General features: G+C 53.7%; 1 protein-coding gene across 7 annotated transcripts in view; it reads left to right on the forward strand.

Annotated features, from left to right (window-relative positions):
* The window catches only part of DTX2 (deltex E3 ubiquitin ligase 2), a 36,153-nt gene that overhangs the window by 13,201 nt on the left and 7,548 nt on the right, over positions 1–15,404 (forward strand). For 6 of the 7 annotated variants that reach the window (XM_058569048.1, XM_058569043.1, XM_058569042.1 and 3 more), the window contains 3 exons: positions 1,678–2,314; positions 8,789–8,889; positions 13,611–13,751. In XM_058569048.1, the coding sequence (XP_058425031.1) occupies positions 1,678–2,314; positions 8,789–8,889; positions 13,611–13,751 (879 nt within the window). The remainder of the gene's footprint in view (positions 1–1,677; positions 2,315–8,788; positions 8,890–13,610; positions 13,752–15,404) is intronic. The other variant, XM_058569047.1, reaches the window with a different exon arrangement.

The following is a 15,404-nucleotide window of genomic DNA, read 5'->3' on the forward strand; positions in this document are numbered from 1 at the left end:
CTTTTCACTTATCTCCCAAACCAAAGATGCCCCTCTCTACCTGCAGAGATTTGAAGGCAGACAGGCTGGCATGGAGGTGATGCACCATGCTAGTTAAGAGGGCCTGGTGGTGAATCCTGCCTCCACTGCACTATAACTCTGCATCCTGGGCAGGTTGCTTCACTCTCCTGTGCACTTATGTTTGCTTTTTGTGTGTTTTGATCAGTATTACTGAGAATGGGGCCGCCAACTTCCTCCCGGAGCTATCTCCTGTCCATCTAACCCAGTGGTTCTCAACTGTGGGTGATTTTTGTCTCCCAGGACATTTGACAATGTTTGAAGACATTTTTGATTGTCATGACAGTGGTGGGGAGGGAGTGCTACTGGCATCTAGTGGGTGGAGGCCAGCAATGCTGCTAAACGTTCTACAGTGTACAGGACCAGCCCTGTGACAAAGAATTATTGGCCCAGAATGACACTAGTGCTGAGTTTGAGAAACTGCTCTAGCACCTGTGAGCAGCATCCTCAGGTGTGTGAAGACTGTGGCTTCCAGTCAGTCAGATGCAGACAAAAGTCCCTGCCTTCATGCTGTTTGCAGTCAGCTGAAAAAGATAGCAAACAAGATAATGCATAAATTGTATATCGTGTTAGATGGCAATAAATGCTAATCAGAGAATGGGGTGTAAGGTGTTGGGAGAGGTCCGTTTGAAGTTTGAGCCCAGATGCAGAGATACCTGAAGGAAGGGCAGAAGGGAGGGGCAGGTTGTGCAGGCTTGTGTCCCTCGAAGGGACTTTGGCTCTCCTTCTGAAAGGGGGAGCCATGGGAGGATTTGGGCATAGGAGTGATGTAATCTGATTTGGGGGTTAAGAGTATTCCTCTGGCTGCTGTAGATGAGGCAGTGGCTGAGGCCTGGAGACCAGGTAGAAGATAATTGCAGGGATCAGCTGTGGCAAGTGCTATTGGAAGGATGGCCCAAATTGACTTTTTTCTTTTTCTCCTTAATCTTCAGGTTGGGTTTATTAAGAATATAAGCTACCCATGGGGTGCTTCCTAGTAGTTGCAACTTGAGAAGTCAAAGAGTGTGGTACATCCCTATAAGAGAATTATGTAACAAGTATGAATGAGTTTTACAAAGTTGTAGAGACATAGGAAGTGCTTATGGCATAATACATGATAATGGCAGGAAGTTTCCAGTATGATCGTCAGCCACCTAAGTGTGCGTGCCTAGAAGACTGGATGGGGAGAAACGTCTCGCCATATAAATTGTGTGCCTTCCTCTTGGTGGCTGGATTACGAATGATTTAATTTTCTTTGTACTTTTCTGTTTCCAGTATTTTAAGTGAGGCTATGTAGGTTTCAGTATTAGAAATCTGTGAGAAGCCTCCTGGAGTCTGAGCCATAGCTATTCTTTGACCTAAGCTTCCAACATCCCCCACTCCTGCCGAGGAGCACGGATCCCCCTCTGCCATTTGATGTCTTTGAGCCCCAGTGTCTTTACCTCAAGACAGCTCTCTACCCTTCACCCAAAATTTGGAAAAAATGACCAGTGCCAGCCTTTAGTTCAGATAGCAGTGTGACTGTATACACTGTGATCATATTGGTTTATTTTGGTTCTGGGAAAATGAATTTTTAAACTCCCTTCGTTTTGGGGGGCTTGCAGATGAACCATTTATGTGTAAATACTCCTTTTAAAACAGGCACCATGCGGTCTGTGCGGAGACACCTGTTCCCCCAGCATTCAGCCCTGGGTCAGGGCATCATCTGGGAGTGGCTGAGTGATGACGGCTCCTGGACAGCATATGAAGCCAGCGTCTGTGACTATCTGGAGCAGCAGGTGGCCAGGGGCAACCAGCTCGTGGACTTGGCCCCCTTGGGGTACAACTATACTGTCAACTACAGCACCCACACACAGACCAACAAGACTTCGAGCTTCTGCCGTAGCGTGCGGCGCCAAGCAGGGCCCCCTTACCCGGTGACCACCATCATTGCTCCGCCGGGCCACACGGGAGTCGCCTGCTCTTGCCATCAGTGCCTCAGCGGTGGCGGAACTGGCCCCGTGTCAGGCCGCTACCGCCACTCCATGACCCACCTGCCCGCGTACCCTATCCCCCAGCACTCCCACAGGACCGCCGTTGTCTTTGGGGCGCACCAGGCCTTCGCCCCGTACAGCAAGCCCTCACTCTCTGGGGCTCGGTCTGCACCCAGGCTGAACAGCACCAATCCCTGGGGTGGGGCGCCACCCTCCCTGGGGAATCAGCCCCTCTACCGCTCCAGCCTCTCCCACCTGGGACCACGGCGCCAGCCCCCAGCACCCTCCACTGCTAGTGGAGCCAGGTACCTTGTGTTGTTGAGGATCGTTTTGTCCACCCGCGTGCCTCGTCAGCAGGTTTGGGCTTCTGCTATTACTTAGCTGGGAATTCTTGTCCAAATACCTGTAAACCTGGCACCTGCCTCTTTGGTTGTCCCTCCTACGTTTCTCTCCTTTCGTGTGCAAAGGCTGTCGACAGCCTTGTGTCCCATGGAGCCTACCTGACATTTGGTACTTGAGTGCTGATAGTTGCCACATGGGTTAAAACCAGTAACGCCTTCATTCATTCAGGAGAATAGGGCCGTCTCTGTAGAGCAGTTAACGACCTTTTGGCTGTGCCTGTGTGCCACGAAGCTGGTGCTGTGTACCTGAGAACATTTCATTGGCTCCTCCTATGTGTCAGGCCCTGAAGACACAGACATGGAAGATTTAGTCCCCTCCCTAAGTCCACGATTAGGAAGGCTGTGAGCCTTCCTAAGCCTAAGTTTTGGTGCTTAAAAGTTGGTTGAGGAGAGAACAAAATGCTGAGTTGGGCGGGGGGGTGGCAACAGATGGCACTGGACATCTCTTGTGCTGATGCAGTCCAGCCTAGTGTCTCGTAGAGCCCTCTGCACCTTGATAAAGATGATGAAATAGGCTCCCTCCAGACCAGGTGGCGCTTTAAAGTGAGAAACCCCCTGGCGTGGCCAGTGTGTGTATAGGGGGTGCTTCCAGCATGCTCGGAGACCTGTCACTGATTGGGGGCCTCATCATTGGTCATTATTGGGAGTGTTGGGCAGGAGAACATTTGAGAATTAGCAGTTGAGTGTTAGCTGGGATGGGACTGATTTCTGAGAGAGGGTGACCTGGGTGGGAAGTGACTGGACATGTGGGCCTGTGGCTGCCCTGTTCCCCAGGGAGTCAGTCACGTCTTGTTGATTTGGACCGATGTCGACTAAGTCAGCATCGTGGTGCCGCCTTGCTCACCCAGCCCCGGCCCTGCCCACTTGACCATGGTGAGGGTTGAAGCTGCCCTGTGTGGCCGAGACCTTTTCGGCATCTTCTTGGGCCTCTAGCATTTTTTCCAGCTAGGTTTCAGAGGACCCTGCCAGCTTCTTTGAGACACGGTGACAGCTGCTATTCACCATGCACACGTTATGGCCGGGCCCTGTTGAGCTGGCTGCGTGAGTGATTTCATGAATCCTCACAACGGCCATATGGTAGGTGGTGTCCTCAGCTTATAGGTCAGCACCCTGAGGCTGGAGGTTGGCGGCACAGCCAACAAGTGGCAGAGCTGGAATTAAACCCAGGCCCCAGAGCGGGCCGTGTGTGACAGTGGAGCCTTGAAGCTCTCTTAAAGGCAGAGTGAGGAAGGCAGCAGGCGTCCTGGGGAGTGAGTGGGGAGGAGTCTGGTAGACAGAGGAGGCGCTTGGGCCCTGGCTGGGTCAGGGCATCTTCTCCTGGGAGTTGGGGCATGTGGATCTGAGATCTTCCTGGGAATTGGGAATACAGGGAGGTTTCACTTGGGCCTTCTCTGTGGACAGACCTGAGCAATCTGTGCCACCCAGTCCCACCCAGTTCTCTGTGAGGCCCCTCCCATATGTGGCTCAGTCTCTTTTAGAGAGAAGTGTGCTATTTCTGCCAGCCCAGAATGGTTATCAGCATGGCTGGAGGTGCTTCTACTAGTTGGGCTTTGCCTAGCTTCCTGGGGCTTCTTAAGGGCTTACAAATTATTTTGAGGCAAATTTCTAGATAGTTCTAGAGCTGGGATTCTGGGATTGAGCCAGGTGACTTAATGGGCTTCGTTGCTTTCTTCTGGTATGGGGAAGATCAAATCTTTGACCTCCTCTGATATTTCTCTGGGGTCTCCCCTCCCCATCCTAAGGGCCCGAGAGACTGCTGATGCGGGCCCTAGTGATGTGGGCCGGGCAAGTTGCAGAAGGGAAGGCGGCTGGGCCAGACGGTCTTACCTTTGCTGCTGGGCCATGCCTGTTGCTGCTTGCCCTGCGTTGTGAGCCAGGAAGGAACCAGGCCAGCTGACTCTGTTAGTTGAAACAGCCTTAAAGGGGCCTGCCTCCTGAGGTGGGTGTTCATCTGTATCTCCAGTTTTTGAGGAGCTGGGAGGGGTATAATTCACTTGCATGGGCCTATCCTTGCTTTGAAAAACAGAGTTTTCCCCTATCTAGTTTGTAGTGCAGCCTCCTCAGTTAACTGGTCTCTGATGGGTGTTGTAGAGCCAGAGGGGCTTAGTAAATACATCATCTCTTAACCCAGCAGCGCTGGGAGCATTGACAACACTTGACACTGTGGTCTTCCTGGAGGCTGTGATAGAGTTCTTGAAGCCAATTGAATGTCAACAACATTAGGTGAAAGTTGCCCTGTGGGAAGGCAGTGGGGCGGGTAGCACCATGGTCTGGGGAGGCCCAAGAACTGGCTGTATTTGCTGGTAGCCTCTGGAAATAACATGGGAGTGAGTGAAATCAAAATTGGTGGAAGCTATGTGGTTTCAATCGCTTCTTGCTCAATCTGGGTAAAATTTTGGCTGACTGATTTCTTTGGGCCCTGGGAGGCTTTCTGAGTAGACACTAATACATCAAGAAGGTGCGTCATTTGTCACAGGGCTGCAGGGTTTAAGTAAATTCCTGGTGGCTGAAGTTTTATCCCTTTAAGTACCAAAATTTGTGTTTTGATGACGTTGGATGGAAACCTTGCCAAAACGTGTCATGCACACTCTTGTCTTCTTTAATAGAGGGTGTGCCGGCTTGTTGAGCATTTTGATGACTTGCAATGGTGATTCTGACCAGCAGTCTATTGCAGCTTTGCTGTGGCTAAGCCTCGGGGCACTTGGCCCTTGCAGAAACAACCCTAGAAATGGCTCTCCCAGTTTGCTTTCTTCTGCTCTGTTCTTGCTGCTGCTGCTCTCCAGCCTCTAAAAGCACCGCACTCCCTCCTGCTGTGAGCCAGGCTCTTGAGGCTTGCAGGATTGGAGTCCTGGGTTCCGAGTGGAGCCTCTGTTCCCGTTCCACGTCTCTGTCTTCCCCTTGTAGGATTAAGGAGTTGGGCCGGTCAGCTTCTGAGTTTCCTTTTGCTCTAATATCGCTGTGGCTTTCAGGATGTAGTGAGGGCCCTTCATCTCTCCTGTCCCCACTTTGCTCCTCTGAGACCTGGGAAACAATGGACATTTGTACTGGGCTGCAGATTGAGCCTCACACTTGCCCTGGGGGCCTTTTGGAATTATTCTCATTTTACAGATAGACAAACTGAAGCTCAGAAAGGGGTCTTGACACGCCTGAGGGCACACAGCCTTACAGGGGAGTGGGCACTAGAAGCGGGGTCTCCATACTCCACATGTTTTTCTTTTCTCTCTTTTTTTTTTTTGAGGAAGATCAGCCCTGAGCTAACATCCATGCCAATCCTCCTCTTTTTGCTGAGGAAGACTGGCCCTGAGCTAACATCCATGCTGATCTTCCTCCACTTTATATGGGATGCCGCCACAGCATGGCCTGACAAGTGGTGCTTCCGTGCGCGCCCGGGATCCGAACCCAGGTCGCCAGCAGCAGAGCACTCGCACTTAACCACTACGCCACAGGGCCGGCCCCTCCATGCTCCACATCTTACGCTCCTTGTACTGCATGAGCTGTCACAGGTTCCCTGGTGCCAGCCTGAACCCGAGATTGTGGGGGACTGGAGGAAGACTCTGCATTTCCTTACTCCCCAGCCTCCTACCTCTGCCTCTTGCCTGGGGTTGTGAAATCCTGTCTGTGTAGAGGCCTGGACATTCTTGTATCTCATGTTCTCAGCTCCATTTGGAAGCTCCTGGAGATGGTCCCAGATAGGAAAGCCAGGTAGGGCCTAGTAGGTAGACCCAGGACCAGGGGAGGTGGAGAGGGCTGCCTTGAGCAGTGACTGGAGGGAATTCTCAGAGAAGGGCATTTTAGTGGAGCAAATGGTGCTCCATGTCGGGGAGCACTCGGCTAGTCTGAGCCCTTTGAGGATAGTTGAGAGTGATCGGTGACCTCTGAGTTTCTGTCCACCCTTGAGAGGCCCCATCCTGGGGACCACTGGATCCTTTTACTGCTCGTGCCTTCTGATCAGGGGAACATATGGAGGAGGAGCCTGGGATAAATCAGAGGAAGTGGCAACATTGTGAGGCTCCTCTGCAGGTGGAACTTAGTCACAGTTCCTGGTCCCAGGTCCAGGGTGGACTGCCCATTGGAAGCCTTACTGCATGTCTGCTTTCTGCTCTAGCTCTTGGTGGTAGGACCTAAAACTAGTCCTTCTCCCTCAGATACATGCCTCTCCCCAGCAAAGGAAGACCCCGCTTCCTGGACCCCCTCCAATGATGCCTAGCTCACTGAGTAGACCACTGATTTTGTGGAGTTGTAGAGCCAGGCTTTGGTTTTCCAGCTTCCTCGCTGAGGGCTCAAGCCTAGCGCTCCCTGTAGAGTTGACTTGGGAGATGAAGGATGCTGGGAAGGGCCGTAGCTTCTCAAATTCTTTCACTTATAGAACCTGAGAATAGCAACAATTGTCAGAGATTATCTGTCTTCCTTTTAAAAAACGAAATGAAGAAACAGGCTCAGGAAGTGGAGGTCCAGATTGCTCCAAATTAAACGGAGTTTAGTGGGGTCAGAACCGTAGCCTAGGTGTCTGAAGGCCCAGCCCTCTTTCTGCTACATTATCAGCACTCAGATCCAGTTCCACCCTTCTCTTGGTTGAGAAAAGATGAGGAGGGCAAGAAGATGCTATTTGAGTGGCGTGGCCACACAGGTTATTCTCTTTGGGGAGAACAATCCAGAAATGAAAACCGAATCACCTCTTTCTTCACTCGGACAAATACCGGAGCACCTGCTGTGCTTCAGACCTTGTGCAAGGCCCTGGCAGCTTTAGCACCAGCTAAGTGCGACGTTTTCTGGTTTGGATCAGGACCAACCAGCTGCCTGTAGTTTCCACCGGCGGGATCTGTGACCCGTGGCTGGTGGTGGGGAAGGATCCAGGGCAGTTTCCAGAAGCAGCTGCTGTAACCAGGCAACTTGTTGGGTTGCTGGCAGCTGTAAGGGTAGCACAGTAGACTGGGGCCGTCCATCGTTTCCTGAGCACTTGCCCGGTTCCTGGCTCTGAGCTGGGCCCAGTGGAACAGAGATGAGTACGCCCAGGCCCTGTCCTTGGAGCTCCAGTGTAGGGACTCCGTGGGAGGGTTTCCTAACTCTTCCCATTTCGTCATCCTTCACATGGGCAGGGATGCAGTGGAGGACACAGGAATCGGGACGGGGAGGAGTTGGCAGGCTTACGGGCCAGCTACACCAACTATTCTCCAATGTGGGGCTCCCCCCAGCCATAATGGCATGGATTTGTTATCATTTTAAAAATATAATGGCTTAAAGCCAAATGAGTGACTCAAACGTCATCACTGTGGGAAGCAAGACCCTCATTAAAAAAAAAAAGAATCCCTTTATTTTGAACTAATTTTAGATTTACTAAAAAGTTATAAAAATAGAGTTTCCGTGTCTCCCTCCCTCAATTTCTCACGTTAACGTCTTTCATAATAACTGTAATGCAGTGGTTAGACCCAGAGAACTACCATCAGTGCAATACTATTAACTAAACCAAAGACTTTTTTTGATTTTCACCAGTTTTTCCACTACTGTTCTCTTTCTGTTCCAGAATCCTGTCTGGGATCCCACTTTGCATCCATCTCCTCCTTCTGTCAATAACAGTTCCTCAGTCTTTCTTCATCTTCCATAACCTTGACACTTTTGAACAGTTACTTTGTCGAATGTTCCTTAATTTGGGTTTGTCGATGTTTTCTCATGATTGGAGTGAAGTTATGCAGTCTTGGCGCGAACCACAAATGTGGTGTTATGTCCTCCTCAGAGCATCATTTCTTGGGCTTCCTGAAGCTGACAGATCATATTACTGGTGATGCTGGTCTTGATCACTTGTTAGAGTGATTCCTGCTGACTTCCCCTCTACACGTACCATAGAGCCCTTATTTGGATGAAGCTAGTGAGCTCAAAATTCTTCTAGGATTGTCTTCAGAGTCTCTGAATTGCCCAGGGGAACGTTTGACAGTTGAAGCTTCGTTCTTCATACCTTGTACAAAGAAGAGCCTGTGCCCCAGCAGTGTTCTTCTCTGTCGCTGCCATGTCCCTGCCTGCCCTTCCGTCCCGTCCCCAACACCTGGCTTGGAGGTGGACGTGCATCACTTGATTTTCGCAGAAGTGATGCTGGGCCAGGCTCTGGGCTTGGGATCTTAACTATTCAGATTCTCTGAGTTAGTTTGGGTCTGAGGCTGGTGAAATTCAGATTTCTTTGCTCTTCTTTCTAGATCGTTTTCATCAGGGTCCTTAATTTAAAAAAAGAAAAGAAAAAGAAGCCTTCACTCACAGAAGCAGCCGTGGAAAGTGAAACTGTGAAGGGGTCTTGGCAGCACTGATTTATTCTTAACTCAGGGTATTGCTCTGACTCTTGTTTCTGCTAAGTTGGCTGCACACGTTAAGCTCTGCTCTCATTTCTCCCAGTGCCTCCCTCCCCAGCGGTCCTGCAAGCAGCCCTGGGAGCATCCCCACCACTGTGCCCATGCAGATGCCGAAGCCCAGCAGGGTCCAGCAAGCCCTCGCAGGTAGGCACGCTGCTCCTGGGTTCTGGAACAGACTGTGTCCAGCAGGACTTGGTGGGGGGAAGGGGCAGAGGATGTTGTGGGGCGGGCGTCTTGTTACCCTCTGTGTTCTCATGGAAACCCAGAGGGGCTCCTTGGAGGCTGTGCCTCCTTTGGTGATGGTGTACTACTCCCGGTGAGTGAGCGTGTCTTGCTCTCCAGTGTCTCTCAAGGGGGGTCGTGCCTGATGACTGTGGCTGCCCCTGTGTGGACCTTTCCCCATCCTTTAAATTTTTGCATCACCTTGAATTATGGTTCAAGAATCACTTTTCTGTCCTGAGATGCTTTAGACATTTCCCTAAAGGGACCCTTTGGGGAGCTCAGAACTATTTTGGCTGGAGTTATGATTCAGATAAGTGGCTTTTGTGTCCAGCTAGGTCTTTTGTTAACCATACATCTTTGAACTGTTTTTAAAATTCCTTTTACAGGTGTTAGAGAGCCACTGAAAGTTATTTTTTACCTTATGGGAAATGTAAAGTATGTAGAAAGGTCGACTGAGGAGTGTAGTGAGCCCCCATCCTTTAAAGGGAATAAGATAACCAGAGTCCGTGTCAGGTGAGTCACAGCGCTAGCACAGGGGCACTGGAGGGGACAGGCCTGGAGCAGGGAGACCCATGTGGAGCCTGGCTTCATGCTCAGGAGAGCCACCAAGTCCTGGCGGGGCCTGGGCCGTGGGCTGGAGGCAAGAGCTTCTGACCTGGTGATTGAATTGGTTGTGAGCGAGAAGGAGTGGGATGAGACCTGGTGCACAGCTGCCCAGGGCAGTGCTGTAACCACTCACCATCACTAATGAGGAATAACTAGGGGCTTTGCATGTGTGTTCATTCATTTCATCCCAACAACAACTCTGTGAGGTAGGAGCTGTTATTCTCATTTTACATTTGAAGAAACTGAGGCTCCAAGAATTTCAAAAACTTACCAAGGTCAGCCAGCCAGTCCTTGGCAGAGCTGGGATTCAGCCCCAGGCACTCCTGGCCTCAGAATCTGGGCTCTTCGTCGATACGCTGTGCGGTTCCTGAGTCTGGTGGGAGCACTGGGAGGGGTGGGGGTGATGGCTGTGGTTAGACAGGCAGAGCTGTCCCGGAGGCAGTGGGAGTTCAGATGTGCAACTCAGAGGAGCAGTCTTGGGTGGCCTCTGGCCCCCATGGGAGTGTGTGAGCTCACGGAGACGGCACTGGGGCACGAGGAAGAAGAGCCCTTGAAGGAAATGGAAGAGAGGTGGTAGAAGATGGGAGAGTGGGGCAGGAAAGCCCAGAGGGGAGACCCTGCCCAGCAGGCCTTGTGGAACCTGCTTCAGCTGCTTGGCCATCAGCCCTGTGCTGGGGCGGAGAGAACAGGGAGCAGAGATGTGGTGACTAGAAAGTTCCTGCCCAGTGTAGGTCTTCTTGTGGCCTCAGATGCCATAGGTGAGTCAGACCTGTGTGTCTGTGAGTGCGTGTATGTGCGTGCGTGCACATGGATGTGGTGGTGGTCTTGGAGAAAGGTTGTGGGTGAGCAGGCCCGGCCCACACGTGGCCCAGCTCCATTCAGCTCTGTGATGGCTAAGGGTTTAATATGGCTAATATCATAACAACCTCTCTGACTGCATCGCAGAAGTGGTCTGGGTGTTGAGCAGCTCTTGCACCCTTTCCTCTGCTCTTGAGGCTGAGGACCCTCTCCAAGCTGCATCCCAGGTTGTCCTCAATGTCCCCGTCGCCTCGGCTCTCAAAGCAGTCCTGGAGGTCACAGGTATTTTAACCTCCATTTTACTCATTGGGGAAACAGACCCCAGAGGTTCAGGACTTGGGCCCAGCTAGGAAAGACTAGAGAGGGGAGCCCGTGGCCAGACACTGCCCCCCTGAATGCAGGGCTCTGGCTGGTACCTGTGGGTGGGACTATTGTCTGGGGCACCCCCGGGAAGCAGGGTCTGGAGAGTGTCCGCTCAGCCTAGCCATGTTTATGGATTCAGGAATATGCATGGCTGTAATGGGGTGAGTGCTTGGGTGTAGGGTTTTGCAGGCGGGTTTACAAACAAGTGGTCGTGCCGTGGAGGGACTGTGTACCCTTCTGCGCTAGTGGAGGAAGAGATCCACGGAGGAGCCAACTCCAGGTCAGGCCAGGAGTGCTGCAGGTGGCAGCTTCACTGGCTGCGGCAGGGCCCAGCCCTCTCCTTTATGGGAGTGGGAGGAGTGGGCCCTGAGGCTGGGGCCAGGTTCCCATCCTGCACAGGAAGAGGAGTCTCTGCACTTGACGCTGCTGCAGCCCACCCAAGACTGGTCCACTGCGGGGAGTGGTGCTGGGCGTGAAGCCACCTGGGAAATGCCAGAACCGAAGGCAGGTCGGCTTGGACCTGAGCCCTGGTCACTAGATGGAAGGATGACCCTTGGTGTCAGAGACGAGGCGTTTGCACATCTAACTGTACAGGAATTCTGGGGGCTCTGACAGATCAAGGGGGAATCCCCTCAGATGAACAGAGGAAAAGCGGTGGCTGTCCGAGTTGTTAGAGTTACTTGGGGATGTTGGGAGTTTGGGGGGCTGTCTCTGAACCCTTGCTGTTGGGGAAGATGTGTTGGCCCACTCTTGGTGTCCCCCACATCCTGGCCGCTAGGTGCTGCGTTTGTGAAGTGTTGGGTGTGGGTGACTTGCACGCTTTTTCACAAGAAGGCAGACCCACAGAGCAGGGGCTGCTTCTCTGCGGGCTGCTAAGTTGAACTTCTCTGTCCGTGCCTTGGATTCACGGGAATGGGTCCTGCCTTGAAAAGGGCAGGAGTTTTGTTCATGCCGGCCTCTTGGAGGCTGACGTGGTGGCCTCAGGGATGTCTTTGTTCCCAGCAGACGGGTACTGTGCACCTCCCATGACCGGGCTCTGCCCTAGGTGCTCAGTGGAGGACAGGAGACAGTCACAGAACAGAGATGTGAGTCCTTCCCAGTGGTCAGAAGCTCGGCAGAGTAAAGGAGACGGTTGGAGGGGAGGTGGTCCTCTTAGACGGGGTGGTCAGGAAGGGGCTGCCTGCAGAGGTGATGCTGGAGGAGAGGTCTGGTCAAAGGGAGGGAGCTAGTGGATGTTCAGGGAAGAGATCATGGTCATCACAAAGGCCCAGGGTTCTCCTAAGGAATTGTTCCTGGTCTCTCCATCTTTCTGCCCCCTGTGCCTGCTTGTCGTTCGGTCTGCCTGACACTTAGTTCCCAGGGGAACCTGCATTTGAGCCCCTTGGGAACAACCTTGGGATGCTGGTGGTGCCGCTTACCTGATGAGCAGGCGCCCAGGGTCCAGCTTTGGTCTGCTGATGTGCACTTGAGCATCTCCTGCTGACCTGCCACCACAATGCCCCCTTCCCCTGCCCACCTTGGCTGTGCTGCCTAGGCTGCTGCCTGGCCTCCGCTTCTGCCCGTGACTGGGTGCGTTGGCTGCATTGAGAGCCTTTCTTCTTCTGGTAGAGGTCACAGTGGCTGGCCCCGGTGGAGCCCGAGGCCAGGTTTCCCCTCACCCCTCTGGAGGGGGCAGGGCTGTCTGCCTGTCCTGTCCCTGGTGGGGAATGGGGCCCAGCAGGATCTCCACTTCCTACCCCAGGCCGCCTGCTGCACCTATCCCCTGAGCCAGATTCTGAGCACTTGGAAAGCCACCCTCAGGGAGGTGCCCAAGGAGAAGCCCAGAGCTCCCTTTCCCTGGGGAGTAGGTGCTTTTGAGCCAGACAGAGGACAGGGAGGATTGGGTAGGTGGCGCTGTGGTCAGCAGGGAGGACTGAGGGTGTGGCAGGAACAGGGACTCCAGCAGGAGGATGTGCTATGTTCCAAGAAGTATCGGGTCCTCAGGGGGTGTGAAGGGAGCAGTGTGAGGGTCCCACTAGGACGTGTGTGGAGCTCCAGGCTGGGGAGTGAGGCCTCCCCTGAGCAGGCATGGAAAAGGAGTGACAAGAACAGACAGTCCTTCTTGGCGCGACTGCCTGCCGCCACTCCCTCCCCCTGCGGGCATGCCCACTGTGCTACCACCCAGGGCAGAGGGGCTGTTTGATCCTCAGCTGAGGGCACCAGAGAAGGAAGGCGTGGCCCAAGATCTGTGCTGCTCCAGAGAAGTGGTCACAGGGCCATGGGGATGCCTCAGTGTTGGAGCAGGCCTGGGGAGAGCATGCCTGCTCGCCGACTCCAGCGATGGTACTGAAGGCACTGAGACAGCCAAGTGGGGCATGGAAAGCAGGCAGCACCCCGCTGGAGGCAAGGGGACTGGGAGCCAAGGGGGCACAGCCAGAGGGAGCACATGGGGAGGACTGTGAGCCTGAGACCTGTTCACGTTCCCATAGTTTTGCTGTGCCCTTTCATGTCACCTCTTCTGCTCTCCTTCCTTGTGTCTGGCATGGGGTGACGCCACGTGGAACTGCTCAGGAGACTTCCTGGGATGGCATCCTGCTCTCTGCCCCCCTGCATGCTCTGGGTGCAGGCTGACTGGTTGCTTGTACAGACACTGGTGGAAGTCGGGGCGGGAGCTCTGATGAGCCGGGCATTTCACTGGTTCTTGGCCCAGAGCTTAGCCCTGCCGGCTTCAGTAGGCCCTGGAATCCAGCAGCTGGATTCCCTGGGGAGATTGGTGGGTCCTGATGGCTGTTCACAGTGCCACCTGGACTCAACGAGGGTTTGTGGACGTCACATGCCGAATGACTCCTCCTAACGTTTCTCCCCTCTCTGCATGTCTGATCTCGCACCCCGTGCAGGCATGACGAGTATTCTGATGTCAGCCATTGGACTCCCTGTGCGTCTTAGCCGCGCACCCCAGCCCGCCAGCCCTCCCGCCTCCTGTCTGGCCTCTAAAAGTCACAGCTCAGTTAAGAGATTGAGGAAAATGTCCATGAAAGGTAGTTCCTGCTCACAAATCCTCTCTGGCCTCTGCTAAGCCTCCTCAAGTCTTGCTGCCTCTGATTCCTGCATCGGTCGCTCTTCTCTGCCTCCCATGGCTCTTCTCCGCTTCCTTTATTCTGCTGGGGACTGGGCTCAGTGGCCCTTCTCCCTGCCCTCGGCAGCAGAGGTGGCCCCCGGGAATCTGCTTTCTGCTCCAGAGCTCAAGTCCTGTCCTCCTGGCACACTTGGAGCACGAGGGGCCTGTTCTTAACCACTCTGTGACTTTAAGCACAGTGTGGGGGAGGCCTGGCTCAGGATGGGAGACGACTCGGTCCCTTCCCCTGGGGCCACCTTGTGTCTCAGAAAAGGCCCCCAGCCCTGTCTGGCCACCCCTGTGGGGCTACTTCAGAGGGGTCCTCTGATGACCACTGCCCTGCCCATCATGTGGCTGGGGAAGAAGGGGTGTCAGAACCGTGGAAGGTGCTGTGAGTTTTAACAGCACCTGCGTGGAGGAGCCTATGGGTAGTAAGTTCTAAACTTGCCATTTCCAAAGCCGATTGTGCCTCTGCCTCCGTCACTGGGCCGGAGAAGCATGGACTACTGAAAGCCCAGAGACCTTCAGGGTGGTGCAGCGAGCAGGGAGCATGGCTCTGGCTCAGCCAGTCCTGGGTGTCGGTCTCAGCTCAGGCTCACTGGTTTCGTGTAGCTTTGTGACCTCACGCAAGCATCTCCATTCACAAGCCGACTGCCTCCTACTTAGCAGATTGGTTGTGGGAGGAATAGGAAATAGACACGTGAAGCGCCTGGCACACAGTAACGGTGGCTGCTCCAATCATGTCCGTCACCGGGTCTGACCCACACCGCACAGGGTAGGAGGGAGGCTCGGGGAGGGGCAGGGCTTTACCTAACCAGCCCCCCACCCCACTGCCAGCAACTGGGGCAGGCCTCTGAGCTGACTCTGCTCCCGTTCCTACTCAGCCTTGGAGGTGGAGACGAATCTCTGGGCAGGGCGGGCCGGCAGCTTCCTGAGGCACTGAGCGTTGCCAGAGAGAACACTGGCTCTCAGCAGACCCCCATGCCTTCTTGGGCTCAGATGTCTAGTGTAGTTGCCTGGCTGGTCGCCTTGGAGAAATGTGGTTCATGGAAAGCTACCTTCAGTTCTGAAAGGCTGCTTGTGCGAGGGTGGGTGGGGGGTGTGGGATGCTGAGGTGGGCCAGGAGCTGGTCCTGGCAGATGAAGGGTTCTGGGGTTCATCTGGAGATTGGCCTTTAGCCACCAGGCTTTTCTGAAAGACCCCTCCCCTCAATCTGAGTAAAGTTCCAGCTACCAAGACGGCCACCCTGTGCTGGCGGTCATTGTGCTTTGACCTGTCTTTCTCACCACAGTGACCAGAGTCGCGGTCCTGGAAGTCTGTGTGTGCGTATGGGTGTGTGTGTTGGGGAGGGTGTGTTTGTGTGTGTATGGGGGTGTGTGTGTGTATGGGGTGTGCATATGAGCGTGTGGTATTTCTTTGCCTGTAGCTGCCGTTCAGGTAGTAGCAGCTAATGCCTTTACAACAATCACAGTTTGGTTGGTATTAGGTCTCCAATTTTAGGTAAGGGAACTGAGACTCAGAGGTGACAAGATGTCACAGCATGAGAGCCACAATCAAACCTGATGTCGCCTGGTCC

Source organism: Diceros bicornis, chromosome 26 (assembly GCF_020826845.1).
Source record: "Diceros bicornis minor isolate mBicDic1 chromosome 26, mDicBic1.mat.cur, whole genome shotgun sequence".
Classification (NCBI taxonomy): domain Eukaryota; kingdom Metazoa; phylum Chordata; class Mammalia; order Perissodactyla; family Rhinocerotidae; genus Diceros; species Diceros bicornis.